This window comes from Barbatula barbatula (genome assembly GCF_947034865.1).
Source record: "Barbatula barbatula genome assembly, chromosome: 5".
Classification (NCBI taxonomy): domain Eukaryota; kingdom Metazoa; phylum Chordata; class Actinopteri; order Cypriniformes; family Nemacheilidae; genus Barbatula; species Barbatula barbatula.
This window is the reverse complement of record NC_136769.1, coordinates 17,615,376-17,640,342: the sequence shown is the minus strand read 5'-3', so window position 1 is coordinate 17,640,342 and position 24,967 is coordinate 17,615,376. Positions and strand designations below refer to the sequence as shown.

Genomic DNA, 24,967 nt, shown 5'->3' with positions numbered 1-24,967 from the left:
AGCACATTGAAAAGCCTCAGTAGCTGCTAACGTCTAGTCCCATCCTTGCTGCGAACAAAGCAAAAATTGTCTTTGCATTTATCTTGTGGGTAATGGTTCATGTCGAGCTTCTATGATTTTTCCCCCTAGTTTGTTGGGACAAATAATGGTGCATTTTGGTTCTGGATAATATTGTGCAACTGTTGCACTTATATAATTTCCCGGGATAATCAGAGCAGAAACTACGTTTTCCAGAGCTGGGTAGTAACAGATTATATGTAATCTGTATTACGTAATCAGATTCCAGAAATCAAGTACTTGTTATTACATTAAACTATTTTAAAAAACTTGTAATCAGACTACAGTTACTTTTTACAGTTACAGTCATTTACATTAGTTTATCCAAAGAAGTCAGGGAGCAATGAGCGATATGTCATGAAAGAGCGATAGGTGCTTATACAAAGTTACTAGTTTCAACAAAAGCTAGACCAGAGAAAGAGAGAGGGTTAGTGTAAACTTTTTTTTCATTTGTCTGTCAAGTATTCACAGAAGAGGTGTGTTTTAAGTAGTTTTATGAAGGTTGTGAGAGATGTGGTTGACCGGACCGCATTGGGAAGAATGTTCCATCAGGAAGGAGTTTTTAAGGAGAATGAGGGGGAGATATTTAATGCCCTTTTGAGAAGGCAATACAAGACGTGGCTCATTTGCAGAACGCAGGGTTCTTGATGGGGTGTAGGAGGGAAAGTATGGTGAAAGTATGCCGGCGCAGATCCAGTGATAGTCCTGTAGGCGAGCATCAGAGACTTGAATCTGATCCGGGCTTCAACCGGTAGCCAGTGGAGAGAGATGAGAAGGGGTGTCACATGAGCCCCTTCACAGTCGAAGTTATATTATTCTGTTGTTTACTGTTCAGTGATTGTCCCCACATTTTTTGTAATAAACATACCTACCACTTATATATTTTTGTGATTCTTTTTAGTTATTTCCGGCATAGAGAGGGGTTTGAAATCGCACAGATATGCAAAATGGAGCGGCACTTAGCTTTTAATGGCTGGATGTATAGACACTAGCGGTGTGACAAAACACTTATCCCGCGAGATGAGACGAGAACAAGACAACTTTTTAACACAATTTTTAAGTAATCCTCAATGCTGTATCTAAATATATGAAATGCCTTAAATGACAAAAAGCTAAATATGTGCGTTTTGAAATTTTACCTTAAATGTATGTACTTCTACGTCTAGTTTTATCAATTATAATATGATTTTAACCTAATTTCACCATCAAACTCACAAGACCTTGACAAGAATCTTGCGAGATCTTGTGGCACGAGATCTTGTCGCACCCCTTTCAACAAATGATACGAGTGTTAGTATTTTGTCCGTACTGCACTTTAAAAAGATGCTGGGGCTCTTGTTGGTGATAAAGAATGGAAAATTTTTCCTCAATGCATTAGTCAAAATGGTACAACATGATCCTGCTTCAATATACGTAACATCATATAAGATTTAAATCAAAAGTAATCTGAATGTAATTCAAAAGTAGTCAGTTTACGTTATCAAAATGTGTAATCTAAGAGATTCAATTACCAACTACAAATTTTGTCTAACTGATTAGTAATCTACCTAAATAATATTCATTAAAATTGACTTAATGAGGAAAATGTGTCTGGTTGTGGTTGAACAGTGTACTCGACCCTACTGATAATGGGTCTGTAGGGATGCATGGGACAAAAAAAGGCTCTTTACCCCGTTATACTACTCTCCTGATTACAAAACAGTGTGCAATACGTCACAAGTAGCCTGACTAGGCAAATCAAAGCATTGTGACTCAGTTGAGGAAGAGGACACCCCCATCCCATTATCGCAGGTACAGCATCTACCAGAAACTACCTGCACGAGACCGCTGCCGGTCCGTGACGTCACGGCGCACCGCCGCCCTGCAGTGTCAGTGATTTTAGCAAAGAGCTGGAGGACGCGAGGCGGCCCACCAACAGACCGATGTCAGATTTGGGTCTGTCGGAAGCCATCGCATATTTCGAAACTGCACGGGCTTTGAGGCACCTCGAGGAAATATGACGGGCTTGTTTTCGGATATGCGGTTGAGGGGAATCGCGCGGTGAACTCTCCGCTCGACCGCGCGCCTCTCCTCCGGTAGCGTCGGGCTCGCCTCGGACGACCGTCGGTGCCATTGCTGGACATCTCCTCAAAACAGAAAAACAAACCAACGCATTTCTCGCGTTCCATACAGCGCGAGCTCCCGTGCTTGATATTTAGCTGTCGGGACGAAGCGTCATCTGGGTGGAGTTGCAGTGCGTCGTATAATTATGTATGCGCCCATTGGGAAATGAAGCAACTAGCGCGCTAGCGGCGCAAGCTAACCGCTGTCCCGTGTTATGACAGTGATCTGTAGCGTTTTACCACGGGATTGAGTTTGATGCTGGACGGGCACCCTTTACTCCCGAGACCCCCGGCAGATATTAACTCCCCCCTCGTTTTATTGACATGGCACGGTTAGCCCGGACAGGCCTAGCCTAGCCAGTGCGTTGGCTAGTATGAAATCAGTTCACTAGACAGCATGCGTACCCGCGACCACAATAATGGCTTGTTTTTATACTGTACGGGAAGTAACACCTGGGTCAGTGAGGTGATAGTAAAATATCGTATAGATATGGAGAGATTAGCTGTTTCGCGACTGGTTGTAATAACTTAACGGCGGGACATCTTATTACGGTCAACTTGACGTGACGTGTTTTTAATATACCACTAAAAGTGGCAGGCGCGCATGTTCCACCATGCATGTTTTCAAAGGTAACTCGGGCCGTGTCACTGAAGCAATCGCTCGGATAACAGAGGCACTGCCTCCGGCTAGCTAGCTAAGTTGTCTGACGTTAAAAACGGTAACATGCCAGTTTGATAATCGACGTTATGCTCTAAATAAGTCGCCGTTTACACGCATCTCACCTGTAATCGTAGCCCGTACACGACACACGGTTGACTGTCTGTCAGCGAGAGAGGGGAATGCCCTAAACAACCGAACCATGTCGAGCAAAGCATCCAGTAAAGAGAAGAAGTCCGGCTTCAGCAAGAAGCTCTTCCGCCGGGGCTCGGTGCGGTCCGTGGGAAGTTTTATGAGCCGAGTCCTGAAGACTCTCTCGACGCTTTCCCACTTCAGCTCGGAGTTACACGCACCGGGGGGCGAAAAGGACGACGGGGGGTTCACCGCCTTCAAGAGCGAGGGCAAGGGATCCGTCGCCTCGGATGAGAGCGACTGCGGGGGATTTCTACCCAGTGACAAAATCCCCGGGGTGTCCGGACTGAAAAACCACGGCAATACGTGTTTCATGAACGCTATTTTGCAATGCCTGAGCAACACGGAGCTCTTCGCGGAGTATTTGGCTTTGGAGCAGTACCGAGGGGACGAGACCGACGACGAGAAGCCCAAAACCAACGGCGTGGTGCAGGGGAAGGGCTGCCAGGCCAAGGGAGAGGTGACCGAGCAGCTGTCTGGACTGGTCCGTGCCCTGTGGACTTTTGAGTACACGCCGCAACACAGTCGAGACTTCAAAGTAAGTTGTATCGTCTGGGTTGCAGTTCACCATTGAACAATTGAAACCATCACAAAGTTCAATCACCGCATATAAGTTTTCATAGATCCTTTCTGAAACTGTATTATATTGCCGCCAAAGAATATTGACTTTTATGGGTGTGCATTTGTGCAGAGCGCTGTGGCAAGGAGTGCCATGCAGTACCGGGGAAATGCACAGCACGATGCCCAAGAGTTCCTCCTCTGGCTTCTCGATCGTGTCCATGAAGACCTAAACCATATTGTGCATCCCAACAGCAGACCCTCTGTAAAGGTATGACAGATCCTACAGACCACTTCGGAAGACGTAAACGACTCTGGTCCACGCACTTCCTCTCTCGGTTTTTTAACACTGCGGAAACGTTTGAACAGAACACAACCAACACAGCATATATATCATATCGGATCAAAATGCTAAACGAATATCTAAGATGTAATTATATATGCAAGATTAAAACATCTAAATAGAATCGTGAAACCGTGCCGAGGATGACATAGTGCTACTGCACCTCTGCCGACCCGTGTTTAAATCCAGACTCGATGTCCTTTGCCGATCCTACTCCCTACTTTCCACCCCACACTTTCCTGTCAGTCTCTACCATCCTGTGTAAAAATCATGAAAAAGGCAAAATAAATTGAACCGAAAGCACTGCCGGACCTTTGTTTACATCTTGCTAAGTGGTCTATAGAAGACAAACGTCTAATGTAAATGTGTCATGTGTCAACATCATGAAAGAAAAGAACAGAACTGAATGTTTTGTTGATGCCTAGTAAATAATAATAATAAGAATATAATACGTTCACCCCTTAAGATCAGCTGAAAATGAGACTGTGAAGCACTCTAACTGTTTACAAAGAACGAGGGTTTGTATTGGCATCTCCATAAAAGCTTGAGATTTCAATCGTTTAAATAGCGGAACAGGAGAAGAGCCAAACGTGGGTAGATTTGTAGAGCCATTCTGTCCTGGAATGACAGGTAGGAGTCTTATATCCGACATCAGTCTGACAACGATCAGGGCAAGAGAGTTTAGAAGATTTAAATCCTGCCGTAAATCAAATGCATGGAACTTTAAGTCGCTCGTCCCTTTATGCTCCCGGAGCTCCTCCGCGAGAGATGCGAGAGTTCCCTACCGGCTCTCGCCCCGCCTTGCTCACTACAGTCGCATCCTAGTGCCTTTTTTTGAAGGTGCCTCATTTGGTTTCTTTTTACAGTCTGCCGTGTCCCGCTGGGGGTCAGGCACCTGCATACTGGCATGAGGTCATTCAGATTGATTCTGATAAATGTGGTGGTTTCCTGTAGTTTGTGCCAAGAAGCACGACGATGACTGCTTGAACTACTCTGGAGAGGCAGAAGCTAAACTGGAATCAGATATTTACAAATGAACAGATCATGTTCCAGATCATTATTTATCACAGTGCTGGTGGTATTTATGGATCTGTTTACTGACTTATGATGCAGGCTGTGTATAATAATATATGTCTTCACTCTTAAATAATTCTTGGAAAATGTTCTACCATAGCCACCTATTGAGGAAGATGATGGAGCATTAGAGGGACCTTCACCTCCTCTTTCAGCTGGGTCATTTGTTCAAGAGCTCTTTCAAGCTCAATACAGGTATGATGAGTGTTTGCCTGTCTCTCGGTTGTATCGAGTTGTCTTATTGGGGTCATCGCTCACTGTGGCATCTCTTGCTTTCAGATCTTCGCTTACCTGTCCGCACTGTCAAAAACAGAGCAACACCTTTGATCCTTTTCTCTGTATCTCCCTCCCGATTCCATTACCTCACACACGGTAAGTGCTCACTGCCCAGCATCCACCACTGATGATGTCACTGTGCTTTACTGTCCATGCTGCGTGGTTTGATGACAACATCTGTATCTGTAGGCTGAGAAATCATTTCAGATTGAATCTCTGTGGAAGTTGTAGAGTGTGGATTAGGTGATTTAAATGCTTTTTATCATAATGATGTCAGTTTTGTCCACTATGGATGTTCGATTACCATTCATGCAAAGCTAATGGCTTTATTAATTCGTGAGCACGGTGGGGTGATCTGCATCACAGCCCATGACATGCCACTCGCCATGAAGCTTGTTATTGACCTTATTTATTCGTGTAGATACATATTCTTTGAGTAGAGTGTTACATCCATGTCTTCTTGATTTTGTTGTTATTAATGTAGTCCAAACATTTTCTGATTCATGTCAGTTTGATGTCATTTGACTTAAATTTAGGGCTGTTCAGTGATTCATCGCGATTAATCGTATAAAAGTTTGTTTTAACATAATATGTGCATATATATTCTGTATTTATAAATGCCTACACATGTACAGTATATATATTTATGAAATATTTGCATGTGTTTATTTATATATAATTTAAATGGTATTTATTACATTTTATTAATTATTTTATTTTCTTCAATATGTATGAGTGTGTGTTTATAAATAAAAATATAATATTCACAGTACACAGACATAAATGATGTATACACAAAATTAAAAATCGTTGAACAGCCCTAAATCAATGTAAATAGCAGAATGCAAAGGAATAATCAAGGTTATTTTAGCTTCCTAAAATTCAAACTTGGAAAACATTTCTGTTTATTGAAATCCAATAAAGTATTGACATGAATATTTTTGGAAAAACTTGACTAAAGGAAGAATTGAAATAAACAATTATTTCAGAAATAAACTGAAATGGATTTTAAGCACTTAAATTATAATAATAAACAAAAACTTTAATCATAAATGAATCGTATATAGCAACATAGAACATAAAAATTAGAAAAGAGCACATGCCAAAATTGCTAAAAAGTTAACTAAAATTAATCTAAAAACTTTTTTATGAATTAAACTATATATATAAGTATATAAAAAAACTAAATCAAAACTATAATAACTCGTAATAATCTGCAGGTTTATGTTTTAAACATTAAGGAATGGGCTGAAATGATTTTCTGTGATAACTGACAGCGTGCTCCAAATGCCATTATTAGTACTAGCTTGTATTTAACTGTAATATTCCCTTAAAGCCAGTTTAATAATTTAAATCCTTAAATAGTTGCTTTCACCTCGATGTAGGTGCTAAATATACTTTCCCTCATTATTTGAGATAGGAACATATCCAGAGCTCCTGTTCTCCTGAGGTTCTGTAATGCTATTTAAGGGAGACCATCACAGTAGTTGATCAAGTAGAGCAGTTGGTTTAATATAGAGCCGATTGTAAGGTGCTGAATTTATTAGATCACATGAATGATTAAAGAAGCCACACTGTTAGAAGAAAGAGTGATTTACAACACACCTGCCCCTCATAGTAGATACAAGTGAATAATAGCTCCTGGGAGAGATGCTGAGCAGGATTCAACTCTTGAATTATAACCCCACCAGTGATTTCTTATCATTCTTAATGCAAGATGTTCCACATCACAAAAGAGAAATGGGGATTTGTGACCCGTCCGCCCACAATGACTTTCTGCACTGTTGGCATCTCTCCGCTTTGAAAAACATTAGCACGGCAAAATAGTGGATTCAGAGGTTATGTTTTGCCAGTGTGAGGAATGACTGATCTGAGGATGAGAAAATGTGGGCTGGAAGTTCAGTGATGTGTGTTTTAAGATAGTTTCCGTGGCTTGATCTTCTCATAGTAGTTGAGCAGGATTTGACTTTAAGGTCTCTTACTCGTACAGAGCAATAACTCTACATTCTATGCACATGACTTCATAGACCTTTCAATCCTTACCCGTCCCATGATGTGCTCTTGATGTGGACAGATGTTGATCAAGAGGTGTTGAACAGTGGGTTCTTATCTAGGGCCAATGCACAGATGTTGATGTGTAGCTATTTGAGTTTGCTGGTTATAGCTCAGTGTTGCTAACCGTAATGTAAGTTCGAAAGGCGTAATTTTTGATCTTTTGCCTTTGGGACGGTGGCTGGTAACTCCAGGCTGTTTCCGAGGGATTGAATAATATGAGTTGCTATGCAATGAACACATTCATTTCATGACTTGCCTCTAACTCACAATGTTCAATATCACTTGACTTTCTTTAGGCCTCTGTATGTGACTGTGGTGTATCAAGGCAAGTACTCTCACTGCATGAGGATCGGTGTGGCCGTACCACTCAACAGCACTGTGTCCAGACTGCGAGAGGCCGTGTCACGTGAGACAAAGATACCACCAGACCAGGTGCAGTCCATAGAGTTTTTGTACGATGGCGTTAATATGGATTGAATGTGTGATAAAAGTATATCACTGGTTTATAATGGAGCATTAAACCCCATAGTCAGAAGAGTTATCTAGTATAACAGAATGAATGATATGGTAACAGAATTTAAGCAAATATGTTATCTTTGTTCTGTGGCTTTCTTAAAGTAATAAATATGTCATTCCGTTGATTCAGATTTTAATAAACTGATTCATCATATATGTCAATATTTTAGAAAAGCCACACACAGTCTTCACAATATATTGACAGCCCAAGTAATATTTAAAATTCAGCAGAAAGCGCGCAGTTTTGCCAATCCTTGGTTTAAAGAATAAAAGCATATTAAATCAGATTTCAGTCCTTTTTTTAAAATGGAAATTATTTTATTGAGTTTGATGTGGCGAAGATGAAACAAGCAAATCATCAATCCCACTTTGGAACAGAAAATCTTCACTGTTGCCCTTAATACAGTATCGATTCATCATATGTTGGACCTTATACAGAGGTGTGGTCTTAAACTGAGAGTAAATTGTTGTTTGTATGTTTGTCTTGCCATATATCATCATCAAACAAAGTTATTTCCTGTGTTTGTATTGAGTTTCAATCAGTCCTGACATTTGTATCTCTTATGTCTGTGCAGTTTGTCCTGACCGAAATGTATTACGATGGTTTCCACCGCTCCTTTTGTGACGATGACGACGATCTTGATATCATTCAAGAAAGTGACTCGATCTTTGCTTTTGAAACGCCTGAGACTTTTAGATTAGAAAACATTCGCTCTAAACGAGGTACTTTTTCTATGTATTGCACTTTGGTTTAGAGAAATTGGATATGTTGTTATTGAAAGATAAAAATGAAAAACTTAGATCCGGAGCCACTATTTAAGTATATTTGAGAGTTTAAGATGGAATCCAGCTGTTTTATCGTTTGTTTTGGCATTAATCGGCAGCAATTTTTTAAAAACTATTTCCAGGGAGCCTTCTCGCAAACCTGAATCAAAACAATTTAAAATACGGAGCAGAAAACAGCCGGACGCCATCGTTCATGCAGGGTGCGGTGAATCCAGCATCGCCCAACAAAAACAGTGGGTGTGAGAAAATGATTCTGCTGATCTGTAACCGAGCCTGCACTGGACATCAAGGACGAAGGTGAAAATAACTTCTTAAAATAAACAAATATTCAGATGATTGTCTCGCTGTTGGAGTAAAGAAACTCTATTGTAAAATTGAGATCATTAAATGACTTCTTTAAAGAAAAAAATAGAAAATATCTTTTAGGAAAATTACAAATCCAGGACAAATGTAGCACAAAGTAGAAAATCAATGCTGTATTTTTATTCTAGGTTTGGACTGCCTTTTGTACTTTATTTGGAGCGTTCTGCGACTTGGGATGTGTTACAGAAGGAAATTCTAGAGAAAATGCGACACCTACTAAGGCCAGGAGTTTACATTCAGGTCAGTGATGCCAAGAAATCGAACATAGTTTTATTGTAATGGTATGCTGGTGGGAACAATAAAACTTGCATGGCATTATATGTTTCAGCAATGTGAAATATTTTAAAGTGCTTCAACCTGATTGTAATAAAGTTGACTGATGACTTTAGGTGGGACCGTTTAGTCTGCGTGTGGTCGGTGTGGTTGGAATCACATACCTGTTGCCACAAGAGGATCAGCCACTGTGTCACCCCACTGTGGAAAGGTTTGTCTTATATAAATACTCTTTACTGAGCACATTGTGTTATTTTGGGCTGTTCTTATAAACCAAAGTACTTTAAAAGCAACGGTGTCACTATCTGTGCAAAAAAGTTTGCATGACATTGCCAATTTAATGACACCAAGAAGCAGCTTTTAAATGGAGCATCATGTTGGGTTTTGTGAAGAGGATGATTTCAGCTTTACAGCAGCTTAGTCTGCTCCACCTGTGCAGTTAGCAGAAAACTGAGAAGCTTTTCACTCCGGTCTGTGCTACAAACAGATATTTTAGAGGAGCGAATGTCAAGAGGAGAATTCAGTCCAGTAATTTGGCCAGTATTGTGATGGACTCTCTGACTGTAGGGATCTGTGTTTCACAGATGCTTGAGCGGCAGTTCTGTTTCTGATCTGTCATTTATCCAATTGAATGCTTGAAAAAGTACTATAGCAGTGGCTGTTTCATGTCATTGACCCCCGTACTCTTTTTATGTAGTTTAATCAAAACTTGTCATTGATGTGGTAATAAATCTTTGGTTGATTATGTCATCTGTACCACTATTTGAATCAAAGTGTTCATGACGGCAAGTATATTGTTTTATTTAAATAGTCAACCTCAGATTAAGTGAACAAACATGTTTCATTTTTTTGTAGAGCATATAAATCTTGTGGGCCAGGAGGACCTCCTCATGTTAAGATCGTCGTGGAGTGGGACAAAGAGACCAAGGAATGGTAAGTGAAAGTGAACAACAACTGCTAAAAGTTTGTTATTTTATACAGTGGCCATTAATATATAGTTGGACAGGCAAAACATTTCACAAAAAGAGATGGATTAGGGTCCGTTTCTATTAAACAAATATAATGGAATGTGTCCATACAGAATAAAATGAAATACACATGTATACATTTCTTTGATCTGCTGAACACAAAGGAAGATATTTGAAAGAACGTCAGTAACAAACCCCTTTGACTGTCATAGCATTTATTTTCTCTCCTGTGGCAGTCAATGGGGGATGAGATCAGTTTGCACACTGACATTCTTCCAAATATCTTCCTTTGTGTTCAGCAGATCAAAGAAATGTATACATGTGTATTTCATTTTATTCTGTATGGACACATTCCATTATATTTGTTTAATAGAAACGGACCCTAATCCATCTCTTTTTGTGAAATGTTTTGCCTGTCCAACTATATATTAACTTTATATGTATAGGTTTGGAACAACCTGGGGTGAGTAAATAATGACAGATTTTTTGGGGTGAAGAATCCCTTTAGGTGAACCAGCACCAGTTGAGTTTGGTATTTTGTATAATTTAGAGGCAATAAATATGGCCTTAGTGTTCCAGTATTCGTGGCCACTGTGCATTGGTAGTTCTTAGTGGTTTATTGTAAATGCAATCCAGACAGTAAGTAAATGTCTACAAGTCCCACTCAAAAGCTCAAAACTCAACAGCAACCGAACACATTTCTGTCCAACAACAAAAGAAAGATCTTTAAAAATGCTGTTTGAAGTTGAACATTACCAAATGCATTCATGCAATAAACTTTCTCGGGCTGAATATTTCAGAAAAAACGACAGTATTATAATAAATGTTGACGTCACGGTGGAAGCTAGCAAATGTGCCGTACTGCTCTGATGAGAGGTTTGTAAGCAGTGTGTGTTGTATTTTCTGTAGTCTGTTCGGACACACTGAGGAAGAATACATCCCTGACGCTGAGAGTGTGTATCTGCACAGAGAACAGCACCATCAGCCTCAGGCCTGCACCCTCGCCCAATGCTTCCAACTCTACACCAAAGAGGAGCAGGTAACTATCATCTCCCATCTCATCAGTTTTTTACCCCCGCAAAAAGTAGGCTATATACTCTTCTCCTGTCTCTCTTGTGCACAGACACGTCAAGGTTGCTGCATTTCTGCTGTCACTGCCTTTTTTAAATTGCCGGTTCTTTGTAAGCGCATCCTAAACCCTGGAAAGTCTCCACACAGAGTATAAATATACCCTTTGGTTATCCAGAACTGGCCTCGGTCAGAGCAGGGTTTGGAGCTACTCTCTGGAAAATGATGATGTAGCCAGATTTGCAAATGTTAAAACTCTTGGAACATTAGGGTTCTTCTTCATGGCTGCTTCCTGTATGTGTTCCAGTTGGCACCTGATGATGCCTGGCGCTGTCCCCACTGCAGACAGCTTCAACAGGGCCGGATCAAACTCAGCCTGTGGACCCTGCCTGATGTTCTCATACTACATCTCAAGAGATTTAGACAGGTACTGTTCTAGAACAACAAAATGGACCAAAATAGGGGTTTTAGCATGTTTACAAAATGTTTTAAAATGATGATATAGGTTTCCACACGTGCAATTGGATGGGTAAGGTTGTGACTACCAAGTTTGTTTCGCTTCGTCTCTAATACGTCTTAATCTCCATTATGTGTTCTAGGAAGGTGACAGGAGGGTGAAGATGCAGAACATGGTGAGGGTTCCTTTGATTGGCATGGATATGGCACCCCATGTGGTGAAGAGAAGCCAGAGTAGCTGGAGCCTGCCCTCCCATTGGTCACCATGGAGGCGACCTTATGGACTTGGCCGCAACCCTGACGACTACCTTTATGACCTGTATGCGGTTTGTAATCATCACGGCAACATGCACGGAGGACATTACACGGGTATAGTACAGGCTTTTACTTTTATACTGTATTGTGTGAGCGTTTTGATTTGTTGGATTTAATTATGGTGTGATTCCCCTCATTTACTTACCTACATGTATTTACATGACATTTTCCAGCTTACTGTAAGAACTCCATTGATGGGCAGTGGTATTGCTTTGATGACAGTGAAGTTCAGCCTGTAGCTGATGAGGACGTCTGCCAGCAGAGCGCATACATTCTGTTCTATCAAAGGAGGACAACAATTCCCTCCTGGTCGGCTAACAGCTCTGTAGCAGGTGACTCTCTTCTTATTTGTTTTTTTTATCTACATGTTTGCTGTTTTATTTGTGTTGTTAATGTGGAGGTGCTGGTAAATGAGAAATAGATTTATGATGGATTTAGTGGTTGTCTGCTAGCTTCAAGGAATCCGTATTCTGAAGCTTTAGTGTTCTCTTAAAAGTTGAGAAAAGTTTAGAGTGGGGAAGTGAACCAAAAATAGTGATGACTTGTATCCCACCCTTGGGGTTTATGCAAATTTAAGTCCAATAAAATGTTGTATAGCCTAGAAAATGTCTCCTCTCCCTATCACTAGGTGCCACAGACTAGCAATAACCAGTAGAAAGTCTTGATTTATGGCTGTAACATAAAATAAAGGACATTTGCTGAATAAAAAAAAAATTAGCGCTTTGATATCTCCAGAACAAAGTGGCGCCTTTTGATATACATTTTTTCTTCTCAAATACCTTTTTTCTTTTTACTACACATAAGTTCAATATTTTTGCACACATGGAAAATACTTAAGTGCACTACAGTATTTACTCATAACTAGTTGAGTGTGTTTTAACCTAAAAACAGGGTTTACCTATGCTAATATATATATATATTTGTAAGCCCACTGAAGTATGTGTCAACTATGTTTTAAATGTATATTTTTTATTTATTTTAATTTCCAAAGTTAATAATATAGGATAGTAAAATGTTTTATGTTGGTGTGTCATAGTTAATGGGGGTTCTCAACAGGGCCGCTTTCCCCAAGGGGGCCTCAAGATTACTAATAACTTAAAATTAGAGGATTGAAATACATGAGAAACGAAAAGCCAAACTATTTCTTATTATTTGGCCATTTTTATAATGAATAAACAATTGTCTAGTTAATGTCAAGCTCAAAATTACTTTATTGGGGAAAGAAATTATTTTTTTTTGAGAATTGTTGAATACAATGGCAGGCCTTGGAGTCAAAAAGGTTGAGAACCACTATTAAAAAGTGAGATGCAGACGTTAAGAACGCAAAAAACTTCATACTTACATAAAACCACGCCATTGGTTCACTTTTCAGATTTAAACGGCGGCTGAATAATTATTTATGATTTTCAGAGCACAATTAGAACTTTATTAGCTGTTCAGCGCTAGTTCCTGGTTTTTGCACAAACTTACAAAATATAAAATGGAAAGAAAACAGGAAAGAAAACTGCTTATCAGACCATTAAATTTTATTTTAGCAATGACCAAGATTACACTGTATCTGTCTCAGGTTCCACTAGCTCGTCTTTATGTGACCACTGGGTTAACCGGCTCCAGGGAAGCAGGCCACCCAGTCTGGCATCTGGAGCCTCTTCTAGACGCACATCCCTGATATCTTTGGCCGAGTCAGGGGAGTTTCCCGGTGACCGCAGCGAAGACGATGGTGAAGAACACTGTCACATCTCTTAATTCTAACCTCTATGTTCACCTTGTTTCTTTATGTATCCGTAGAAGCTAAGTAGTACCACATTTTGCCCTCTTCTTCTTGGTGTCTTTATTCTGTGTGCTGTGCCAGTATTTCACTCGTGCCTTTCTTTTATTGTCTTCTCTCTTGTAGCTTTAGCGCTTACTAACACAGGATCTCCCGCCTTGCTCAGTTAAGCGACAACTGCATGCTAATGCTCTTTTCATTGAGTCTGGTATCAGCGCATCGGTTTCAATCTCTCTGTCCTTGCCTTTTAGGAGGATTCTCAACGCGGCCCTTTGTGAGGAGCATTCAACGGCAGAGCCTGTCCTCCAGATCTTCGGTTACCAGTCCTCTAGCTTTTAGTGAAAACGGGATGAAACCTTCCTGGTCCCTGTCGACGAAACTCCAGATGAGATCCAACTCGCCCTCACGATTCTCTTTGGACTCCCGCTCTTCTCCTCCTCTGGAGAGGATTGGAGAAGCTTGTGACGACAAGGTGTCCACATCTTGTTTCGGTGGTTACAGCAGACATGAGCGTCAATCAAGTAGTAAAGCACCTCTGGCCATGATGGAGGGTAACGGTAGCGATGACAACGGGAAATGCATACTGGATGAAGCTTATTGTAGAGCTCCGGTACAGACTGACAAGAAGAGCTCCAAAGGTGAGCCTGTAGACAACAACAACCAGATTAATGCTGTGGATCAAAACACTCTTGGACCGCTTTCCAAAGAGCAGAAGCATAAGGTCTCGGGATCAGGACAGAAAGCGGAAGGGTCAGGCAGCAAAAAGAGCTCCACAAAACCTAAAGGCGATCAAGAGAAGTCCTCGAAGAAGCGGCAGAGCACCTCATCCATAACAAAGTCTTCATCTTCACAAGTGTCTTCCAGCCCTCAAACGAAGGGCACCAAATCGACCAATCTTAAAGAAAAGAGCGATTCTCCCAAGAGCACCAAGGGTACACCTTCAGGAACGCCCTCCAAAAGGAAAGTGTCCCAAGCGCAGGTGTCTCCAGTGTCAGGCGGCACAAAAGTCAAGCCGTCGCTTACTTCTACACCACAATCCTCTGCATCGCCATCACCCACAGCCAAGAAGAGCTCCTCGGTGGCTGAGAGGAACTCTATCTCCTGCAAGAAAAAGCTGGCGGAGAGGGGCTCTATCAAGGATTTGGCACCCACCAGTCCCCTAGCGGAGAAGTCCAAAGCCAACGCCCCCCTTCGGACATCCATGCCCAGAAGTGTTGAGGGAAGCCGGCTTGAGAGGAGGCCGATCAAAAGTTCCAGCAGTAGCTCCTCAGTCACCAGCCTGCGCTCCCCAAGCGTCTCCTCAAGAGACCTCCACCGCGGCAGCAAGTTGGAAGACAAGGGACTCTCGTTTTTCAAGAGCGCGCTTCGGCAGAAAGATACCCGACGGTCTACTGACCTGGGCAAGACCACGATTCTCGCCAAGAAGACTGCCGAGAGGACAGCCAGATCCAGCAGCCAGAATAAACTCAATAGCGTCGAAGACGGAGAAGGATCGGGGAGCTCCTCCAAGCAGGTCTCTCCGGAGCAGCGCTCCTGCAAGGCCACCATGGAGAAAGACTCCTCGAAAACATCGACCCCTGTCAAACGCTCTCTTTTACCAGTGGGCAAGTCGAAGTCTTCCAATTCGGAGACAAATGTTCAGTCTCCCGTCAACGGCAAGAGACCACTTGAAAAGATGGCATCCTCTAGAAAGCTTTCTTCCAGCATGCAATCCTCAGCACGGCCAACACAGACGCCTCAATGAAAATCCGAATAGCAGTTTCATTATTTTCTGTAATGCAGCTATTTTTGATGTGCCTAAGAAGAATATAAAGTATATAGTATATACCTGTATTTTACTTTTCTCAAAGAAAATATGTAAATTATCAGAAGCGCCTTTCTATCCTGCCGTGGAACCAAATCGTTGCCTCTGGCAAGGTACGGTATAAGAATCTACTACTGTTCACCAGTTAGGAATGTTTTAACTTAGCACTTTGTATATATTTTTCTCTCTCCAATAATGCTTAACTCTTAACGGAGGATATGTAAAATACTTTTTAACTTTCTTTCTTTGGTCGCATCTGAATTCCTCGGAGCGCTATACCGGCTTGCTCCACTTCTACACTTGGTGCTATTTAAAGTCCAGTGGTCCATGGGCACTGATACAGTAGCGATAAATCATGGAATTTTGCGACCTACTAGGGTTCGGCGATGACATTGGTACCTCTCCGAGCCTGTTCTCAAATCCCAACAGTTTTCTTTTTGTATCTGAGAGTAGCTACAAGTGTTCAAGTAGCATTACTGCCCTTACAAATGTGCGCAACAATGGTGACTCGACCGATAGCTGAAATGTTGCTGTGTGATCGAATAGCAAGTTAGTGGAGGACAATCTCTGAGCTGTTTATTCCTGCGGGATCTTTCATGGAGGAAGTGTAGGGCCTGCATGATTTCTTTTATATTTTAGGGGGGGTTATAATGTGAGACTCGCACGGTCATACTTGAACCATTTAATTTCTACCTATCAGCAGTTCGTTTTGCTTGCTTTGAATTTTCGTGTGAAAGCTTACCTTCATATTGATCTGCGGACAAGCTGTGTAATATTTTTTTTACACGTTGTAGGGGAGAATATATATTGACTAGAAACACATTGAACTTAATTGAAACGAATTTTAAAGGAAAATACTGTGCATATGCAATAGTAACGGAAGATATTTAATCAAAGCATCACAGACGGATTTTCAGGAATGTTCCGCCTCGCCATAATATGCCTCAGATGCATTTAACGGGTTTTTTTTGTGCCAAGGTTATGTGGTTTGTGCTGGGTTTTATTCCAGTTGCAATTTATTTTGTGTAACCGAAATATATTTCCTGTCTCCAGTAAGCTGGGACAAGTTCATCCAGACTAGTGCGAATGTTGTTTTTGATGGGAGGAATGTATAAGGTTAAGCACGTCATTCGAATATTGTGACATCTGCATAATGGTGTCATTACATCAGCCGGGCGGAAAGCTCGCTGGCCTGTAATTAAAACATTAATCCACGCAGTGCTGATGCAACTATTCGACACTTCTCAATTTCATGCTGCTTTTGGTCTTTGTGACGCACCCTTATCGCTCAAAACACGGATACTTTAGCAATGACCTTACTTATGTGTAGCAACCGTTTCAGTTTTTTTTCGTGCAACAAGCCCGTATTGTGTGCACTGAAGAAGTATTTGTACAAAAGCAGTATTGCATGATTAAACTGATGCATGACCTTAACTATGCAAGTGACCGTTGCTAAACAAGACTAGTCTGGTTATCGATGTCTGCTTTTTTCTTCCAACCGAGAGCATGAATCGTTTCTTTTCTTGCTTTTTTGCACACTTTTGTAGATTTTTTTTAACTGTAATATAAGAACATCAATTATTAGCTTTAACAGCTCACATCGGCATTGTATTTTCATGCTGTTTTCCATTTATACACTACCTTCTATTATTAACCCTGTTATTAGTTTAATTCATATAGGACTAGGTCACCTTCAAAATGAAAATTCTGTTATCATTTGACAGATGTCTTCTGCAAAAACGCTAAATGAAGTCAATGGGGACCAACAGTTTTTGGTCACCAACATTTTTCAAAATAACTTTTGTGTTCTGCATAAAATGAGCTATTCATTAAGTTGTCTAAGGGTAGGTCCTCTCTCAATGAGTTTAATATTTTTATAGTATATCTATAGTTTGATTTTGTTGGTCATCATGCTTTATGGTATGGTATATAGTATGTACGTTCATATCACCTGTGTTTCCTAACTATACTATAGGTATTAATTCGGTGCACACGATTCCCTGCAGTACCGGCACACTAAACGTCTTTCACGTCATTCCATGTCTTAAGTTATGAAGTTGTCGGACCACGACACATATGGTGCGAGCCATATGACAGACCTGTACAGAGATTTCTGAGAAGTGCTGTTACCTCTTTAGTCTTATTGCATATGGGATATTTTAAACAGCTCAAGGCTGGCTCAGATGAACAATATGAGATGGGATTATCGGGATAGGACAGATTATTTGATCATTATTATGGTATGATATGTGTGCTCTTATTTTAAACACTGGACTTGAGTGATTTCTTTATGTCCCAAAACAGTTCTCATGTATTGTTCATATACTGGTACCCACTCGGTGGGCCGATAACTGGGCTGCCATTTTATTATATTGACAACAGTCTGGGTCGACCAAAAGAGGAAAATACTATTTGTTTAAAACAAGAACCATGTAAAGGTTTGGTTACATGAGACTGTGTCAAATGCTTTAATTTATTTGTACGTTTTATGTGTGTTTGCACTTTTTTATTTTTTATATTGTTTTAAAGAATGCATTTCATTTGTATTCATAACATGTCTCCCCCATGTATGTTGGAGGTTGAATTATAATTAAAAGATGGACCTGCATTAAAGGTCTGAGCTCAGATTTGTGCTTGAAATTATTATTTTCATTCATTTGAATTTCCCTGCTGTCAGAGTCAAACCAAGCACATTCTTCCCTATAGATCATCAAAATGTGAACAAAATGTTTTTTCTTTAGTGATTTTATTTCTAAATATTTTGTGTAAATGTGATTGAAAAAACATTGCAGACATTTTATTATTCCACATCAAGAAGCAACTTTTAAAGTCACGGAAAAAAGCTATGGAAACTCTACATTCACTGCATTGTCCACAGTTGACCACTAGGTGGAGCATGTTTACTGTAAAAGGTTTAACTGTGATTTACTAAATGTTTTGGCTGCAGCAATTTACACTCAGCAAAGGTGTACGTTTCAAAGCCGTGAAATCCATGAATTATACTGTTTAAATTGAGTAAATGTAAGTAAAAAATTAAATTAATCTGAGTAACTCTAATATTAAAATATTAAGTGTATATTAAAAAGATAATGTATCACTTCAATAGTTATTTAATAATTATTTAAATTCATTAAATGAAAAAAAATATGTACATTGTTGAGAGATGAACTGCTGGATTAATACATTTTTAATACGTCCCACTAAAATGCTCTTAAAGATGCAGTGTGTGATTTTTTTGCAGTAAAATATCCAAAACACACTAGGCTCGTGTCATATATTTGGTTAATTTGAGTACTTGTAATATCTTTAATGTTTCCTGTAAATCAATTTAAGTGACACAGGCTCGTGTCTGGGAGTGGCCTGTCAATGGCATCATATCTGCTTTCCAAAGACACTATATGGTAAGCTCGCAACCTTTAGTCAAAAATCAAGGAATGCAGGAAAGCAAACTAGAGGTTTTTATATGAATGGCTGAGGCTCCCCTCACATGATTCGTGTAAGCCGTTACACTTTCTCCAGATCTTGCATCTCCCTGATAACAGTCTCTGGCGTGACCCTCGGTTTCTGCTTTAACTGCTGTAGAAACCATGACAACACAGTCTCATTTACAATGTGAAATTATTCGTTTTTGTAGAGTCTATCTAGCGCGGTCATTATGGAGAACGATTATTCTTTACTGATTGCAGCTGGATCTGTCAACAAAGACATGTCATGTATATATTATTTACTAAACCGGCAGTAATCGTTTTACATCATCTTACTAAATCGTAATACATTTTATGAATGACATCTATTTCATTATAATTAATATATGAATAGAATATATAATATATTTATTATAATGAAATAAAATCACGTCGTCAAATGCAACATTTATAAAACTTTACTACTTTACATCATCCATAAACGTGTTTTCGTACTCACGTCTGATTGATTATTAGCGGTGGATAGTTTCAGGCTCCTTATTAGCGTCATCAAGCTACGCCGTTCTTGTTGTTTTGAACATATCTGCTTTGAATGTGCGCCATCCGTGGCGGATTTTACAAATTGCGCCTTTAAATGGAAAATATTAAGTTAATAGCCGTTTGTTTTTGTGATATTTATTATGCCAATACATGTTTTTAGAGTAACCACATTGTAGATGGCACCCAAAAGGCATCTCCCGTTCTTTAATAATTTTTTTAGTTTATGACCAGTTCAAGATTTGTAACCGTAACCTCTCATACTCAAAGCAAAAGGTACACATGTTGATCAATGCATGTGTTCGTTTCAGTTCCGTGGGGCTAAGCTCTGCCAATGTTAAAACTGCTGCCCGTCTGTCCTTTAGTTTTTTCCACAGGACAGGAGTGGGTTGAAACCGTAATCTCTGCTTCTCATCCGAACCGCCTTGTTGTCCTGCATGATCATTTGAAAAGCAGCCAAAACGTTTGTGCATTGCAGAGAAAAGGAGGCTGTTTCTTCAATTGAGGCCTCAATATACGGCATAACCTGAACAAACATTTTTGAGGGCTCATCCCTCCCTCAGCATCCCTAACCCCAGGAGACAACTAGAATATTTATTGTTTGCTTTAAGCTTGACTGTTTTTACACTGCTCAGCAGAGGTGAAAGCCGTCGCTAAGCGAACTGCATTGATGGTGTTCGGAAGCACCACCAGACTTAAAACATTATCATGAACTTCATTTCAAACATTCTCTCTCTTCCGTTTCTGTTTGCCTTTTTTAAATACAGCCTCTTCAGCATCTCTCTCTTCCCCTTTGTTATACTGACAGCCTTTCGTGTTCGTGAACAGCCTGTTTTTTTTGTAGTGTTATCATTAGCAGCTATTTTTGAGGACTGGCAAGTGCTCTGGGTGTTGAGTGCAAACGCTCTGCTGAATATTTAGCATCTGCGATATTAATTTACACCCTCTAGAAGAGGCTCATCTAAAGCACTTCTTATAGTTTAATCCATAAATGATTTACAGATTGGATGAGTCTCATCGGTAACATTTCCATTCTTGGTGGCATTTTATGTTTGCCATTAGGTTAATAGCTTTCCTCTTTACTGTTAGTTTGAGATTTTTGTTGATCGGCAAACTGTGTTAATTTTGGCTGCGTGTCAAAACATACAGAACTTCCGAGCTAGATGTCATTTAAAACATGGGTTTCCCCGTTATAAAACAATTTCTCTCCTTCTTTTCCTGCCTGTGTCTGCAGTGAGATCACCGATTCATTCCCGGCCACACAAAGACTGCATTCCTCAGCACTATTCCTGATAGTATAAGCTAATTCTGACAGTTAGTTGTGGGACTGTAAGAGTCATTCACAGGCCATTAGAGCTCATCCCACAGGTGATATCATCTGTCACATCCTTTCACTCCCCTACAGTGTTACACTACTGTGTGTGTGGCATCAGTCCGCATCCCACAAGACCCGTGGACCGGAAGCCTTAAATCTGCCTTGTAAGCCCTGCGCACATGTTCGGGATATATTTTTTTGCCAAGATTGTCCACGAAATGAACAGCCCATTTTTAGAATGCCTCTAAAAAACGGTTTCACACCCAGCCTCAGCGAAGGCAGTGCGAATAAACAAGACCGTCAAATTATGCTTATTTACCTTTGAGATGCAAATTTTCCGTTTGTGCCGTGCCTTTAGTCAAGGGCAGAGGGACGCTGAAAGGAGGAAAAAATGTGTTGAATACCGATCAACGGAGGCCTCCTTTGTGTGCATGTTGACCTCTAGCTGTGATTGTGCTAAGAAAGATAATGGGTCTGTCTCATTAGAGGCATGGAAAAAGGAGAATCGGTTCAATACAATCAACAATAATTGCTGTATATTTATCCAAAAAAAACCCAGAGGGATTCTTAAAAGGTCAGTTTGGACAAAATGAAAATTTTGTCACTATTTACTCAGCCTCACGTTGTCTAAAGAGTTTATTTTGTGGAAAGTAAAAGGTGAGCATGAGCAGAATGGTCATGCTGAACGTTTTCGCACGGTCTAAATCAATGGGGACAATGTGTCAAGCTCTAAAAATGATACAGTGTATTTGTGTTCTATATTTTAAGTGTTCCTAAGCTTTACTTCACTTTTGAGGGAGGAACAGACAACGCAATTTACATTTACATTTAGTCATTTAGCAGATGCTTTTATCCAAAGCGACTTACAAAGAGTTCAGGGAGCAATAAGCGATATGCCGTACAAAGTTACTAGTTTCAACAAAAGCTAGACCACTACCTACTGAGAGAATAGGGTTAGTGTACTTTCTTTTTCATATGTCTGTAAAGTATTCACAGAAGAGGTGTGTTTTAAGTAGTTTTTTGAAGGCTGTGAGAGATGTGGTTGACCGGACAGCATTAGGAAGAATGTTCCACCAGGAAGGAGTAGTGAAGGAGAATGAGCGGCAGTGGCGGTTTTAGGCACGGGCGAACCAGGCAGTCGCCCGGGGCGGCATTTTTTCATGTCACGTGTGGGGCGGCACCGGCACGAGCAGTAAAAAAAACTCTGGGCCGCCGCAAATCGGTTATCTATTATCTATTCATTCATTGTGTGGGGAATTGGCAAATTGGCGCCCCTGTATGCTGAAAAGATAAAGGTATGCAACTATAATGTTCTCTCTGTGATATGATTACTGTATCCATGTTGCCCTGTTGTGTGAAATGACACTGCAGTGTTTTGCCTAGTCGTTAGAGCGCCCGACTCTCATTCAGACAGACGCCGGTTCGAGGCTCGCGCAGGGCAGGTAGAACCGACAACACTTATACAACAAATTTGATTTTAAGTCAACAAACACGAGATCTAATTTCACCATAATATCGTGCTTTGCAACAAAACTGTTACAAGTTCAGTTATTATTATTTATTTCCATCAGTTGGGTTAACGTAATGTCCCGTAATGAGCAAACAGAATTTTCCAATCTGTAGCTAGTTTCTAAGACGAACATAACCTTTGCTATTTATTTGCTACATCACACATGTCATGAATATGAAGGTTTTATGCATGTTTATGACAACTGTCATTATGTGTCATTCGCTCAATTATGACATTTTTAATGCAAATATTGTTTGTTTGAGTTCTTTGTTGACAACTTTACATTAACCAATACATCTTAACCTGTCATAATTGTCATAAAAACATGACATAGCAGATTAATAATTGAATGTAAGACACTACTTAGCTGGTGTTTCGGCATCTAACCATATTGCCTTAGAGACACTTCTGTACGCGTCAGAGTTGTTTTATTTGACAGAACAAACATTTTACTTGTACGGTCAACAGAAAGTTGGCCATCCCATCGCTCACCCCCTACCAACCACGACAAACAATATAACACACCGGATATAAAGGAAACGGAAGTGAACACAACAAAAAACCTTTTTTTCCAGTGGTACAAATTGAATGTCAGTAAAATATCATTAAGTGTTAATACTCTGTCAAATTGTTTTATAACAATGTCATGTATACTTTTCTTGACCTCAACTACAGTGGTACGATTACATTTTAATGACAAATTCAATTTGTACCACTGTAGTTTAGGTCAAGAAAAATATGACATAATTTAGTTTTTTCGAGGGGGGGGGGGCGCTCAAAGATGTTCTCGCCCGGGGTGCAATTCAATGTAGAACCGCCACTGATGAGCGGTTAAGGGATTTAGTGCCCTTGAGAAGGCATTACAATGCGCCACTTGTTTGCTGAACGCAGGTTTCTTGATGGGGTGTAGTAGGGTGTGAAAGTATGCCGGTGCAGATCCAGTGATAGTCCTGCATGCAAACATCATTGAGTTGAATCTGATCCGGGCTTCAACCAGTAGCCAGATGAGAAGATGAGTTATGTTTTTCACGGCAAAAGTTTGGCAAACTCGAATTTATTTTTTACGATCTCATTCGTAAATAGTTATACGATTGCTTTCTCGCCAGTGACATTAGGTTTAGGGGTGGCCATTCACTATTGCTTTTTTCTAGTAATCGTACATGTTTGTACGATTCACAACGTACGCATTCATGCAAATGAGCAGACTGTTTAAAACTCCAATGAGATAAGATTGAGTTATTAACTAAATATCTTGTGTTTATTTGTGCTCATACAGACTCAATACATTCAAATTGAATGCAAGTGAATGAGGTATAACTGTGTGTTCACATAGAGCGCGAATGAGGCGTCAAGCGCGAGTGATTTACATGTTAAGTCAATGCAAAGACGCGATAGACGCGCTTGCGGCGCGAATGAGGCGGCGCGAATGACGCGAATAGCGCGAATGAACACAAAATGTTCAAGCGTCCAACTACTCGCGAATAGCGCGTTTTTGACGCCTCATTTGCACTCTATGTGAACACACAGTAAGAGCTACATAAAGGCAGAAATACAACAATGCAGTGCTATCCAGTATCCTCAAAGCGGAGAAAAAAACACAATGTGCCAACAAAGATGACAGGTAAATGTCGCTTACATTAGCTTTCCGTATGTTTAAGTCTTAGAACAATTTAAAACTACATTCATTCGGGGCAAAAGCCTCCTAAGCAAACCACTTTCATAGCTTTTTAAATTCTGTAGAATTACAAAGATTTTGTGCATTAGAAAGTTTCCTTGAATGTTAAAGGTTCTTTACGGAACCACACAGCTTGACAATTAACCTTTTGGAAACCTTTAATTTATAGCTATTGTAAAATAATGTTAATGTCTGATATATTAATATCATTATAACCTTTTGTTGTTTATAGTGCATGGCAATATCTGTTTTGCTTGTTCTCGTACAGTCGTACAAAATGTCTGGAGGTCCTCCCGTGGCAACACCACAGGAGGTAGACAGTATCGATGCAGGCTCCACCACGACCAGTTGTTTAAAGTGCACGTGTATGACGCCATTTACGTGTGCCCACCTCGTCCACTGTGCCGTGTTCCTCTTGTTTGCAATCAATAATCTCAGTCTCCCTCAGTACAGCAGGTTGCCTCAGTAATTCACCAGTGGTTTTCATCCCCTTTGTCCCGTTCCTCGGACTCGGCCCTGGAGAGTGAACAGAACTTTGTAAGAAAATCAATAGTAATTGATTCCTCCAAGGCTAGACTTGAAGAGACACTATTCAGAGCTCGGCACGGGAGCATCGGCATGAGAGGCAGAAGACCTTGGGTTTAACATGAACGCAGCAAACACTGTTAAAGGTCATCAGTGTGATGAAGTTTACAGACGCCGATTATCAAAACAAATGGAGTATTTACAGCTTTGTGAAGACGAGTGCCAATTATAGAGAGGCTAGCTGTTTTCTAAAGGTTGTTTAAGGGCACGGTTAAGATCTTGAATAAGACAGCTTTGTTGCATGCTTAGTGTACTTGTTAAAAGTTTGCTGTTGGAACACTTTGTGTT

At 40.3% G+C, this 24,967-nt stretch overlaps 1 protein-coding gene across 2 annotated transcripts; it reads left to right on the top strand.

Moving 5' to 3' along the window:
- The first annotated feature begins 1,928 nt into the window (after window positions 1-1,928).
- usp31 (ubiquitin specific peptidase 31) lies at window positions 1,929-18,311 on the top strand. 2 transcript variants are annotated; one of them, XM_079456209.1, is made up of 17 exons: window positions 1,929-3,547; window positions 3,701-3,838; window positions 5,085-5,179; window positions 5,264-5,356; window positions 7,612-7,747; window positions 8,407-8,554; window positions 8,740-8,914; window positions 9,109-9,220; window positions 9,370-9,464; window positions 10,109-10,186; window positions 11,131-11,260; window positions 11,597-11,716; window positions 11,889-12,114; window positions 12,234-12,392; window positions 13,628-13,780; window positions 13,955-13,993; window positions 14,080-18,311. In XM_079456209.1, exons 1-17 carry the CDS (start codon window positions 3,020-3,022, stop codon window positions 15,570-15,572), a joined length of 3,918 nt encoding a protein of 1,305 aa, XP_079312335.1. In that variant the 5' UTR covers window positions 1,929-3,019; the 3' UTR covers window positions 15,573-18,311. The 2 variants fall into 2 exon arrangements, with proteins under 2 accessions (XP_079312335.1, XP_079312336.1); XM_079456210.1 differs by lacking the exon at window positions 13,955-13,993.
- Window positions 18,312-24,967: the final 6,656 nt, after the last annotated feature.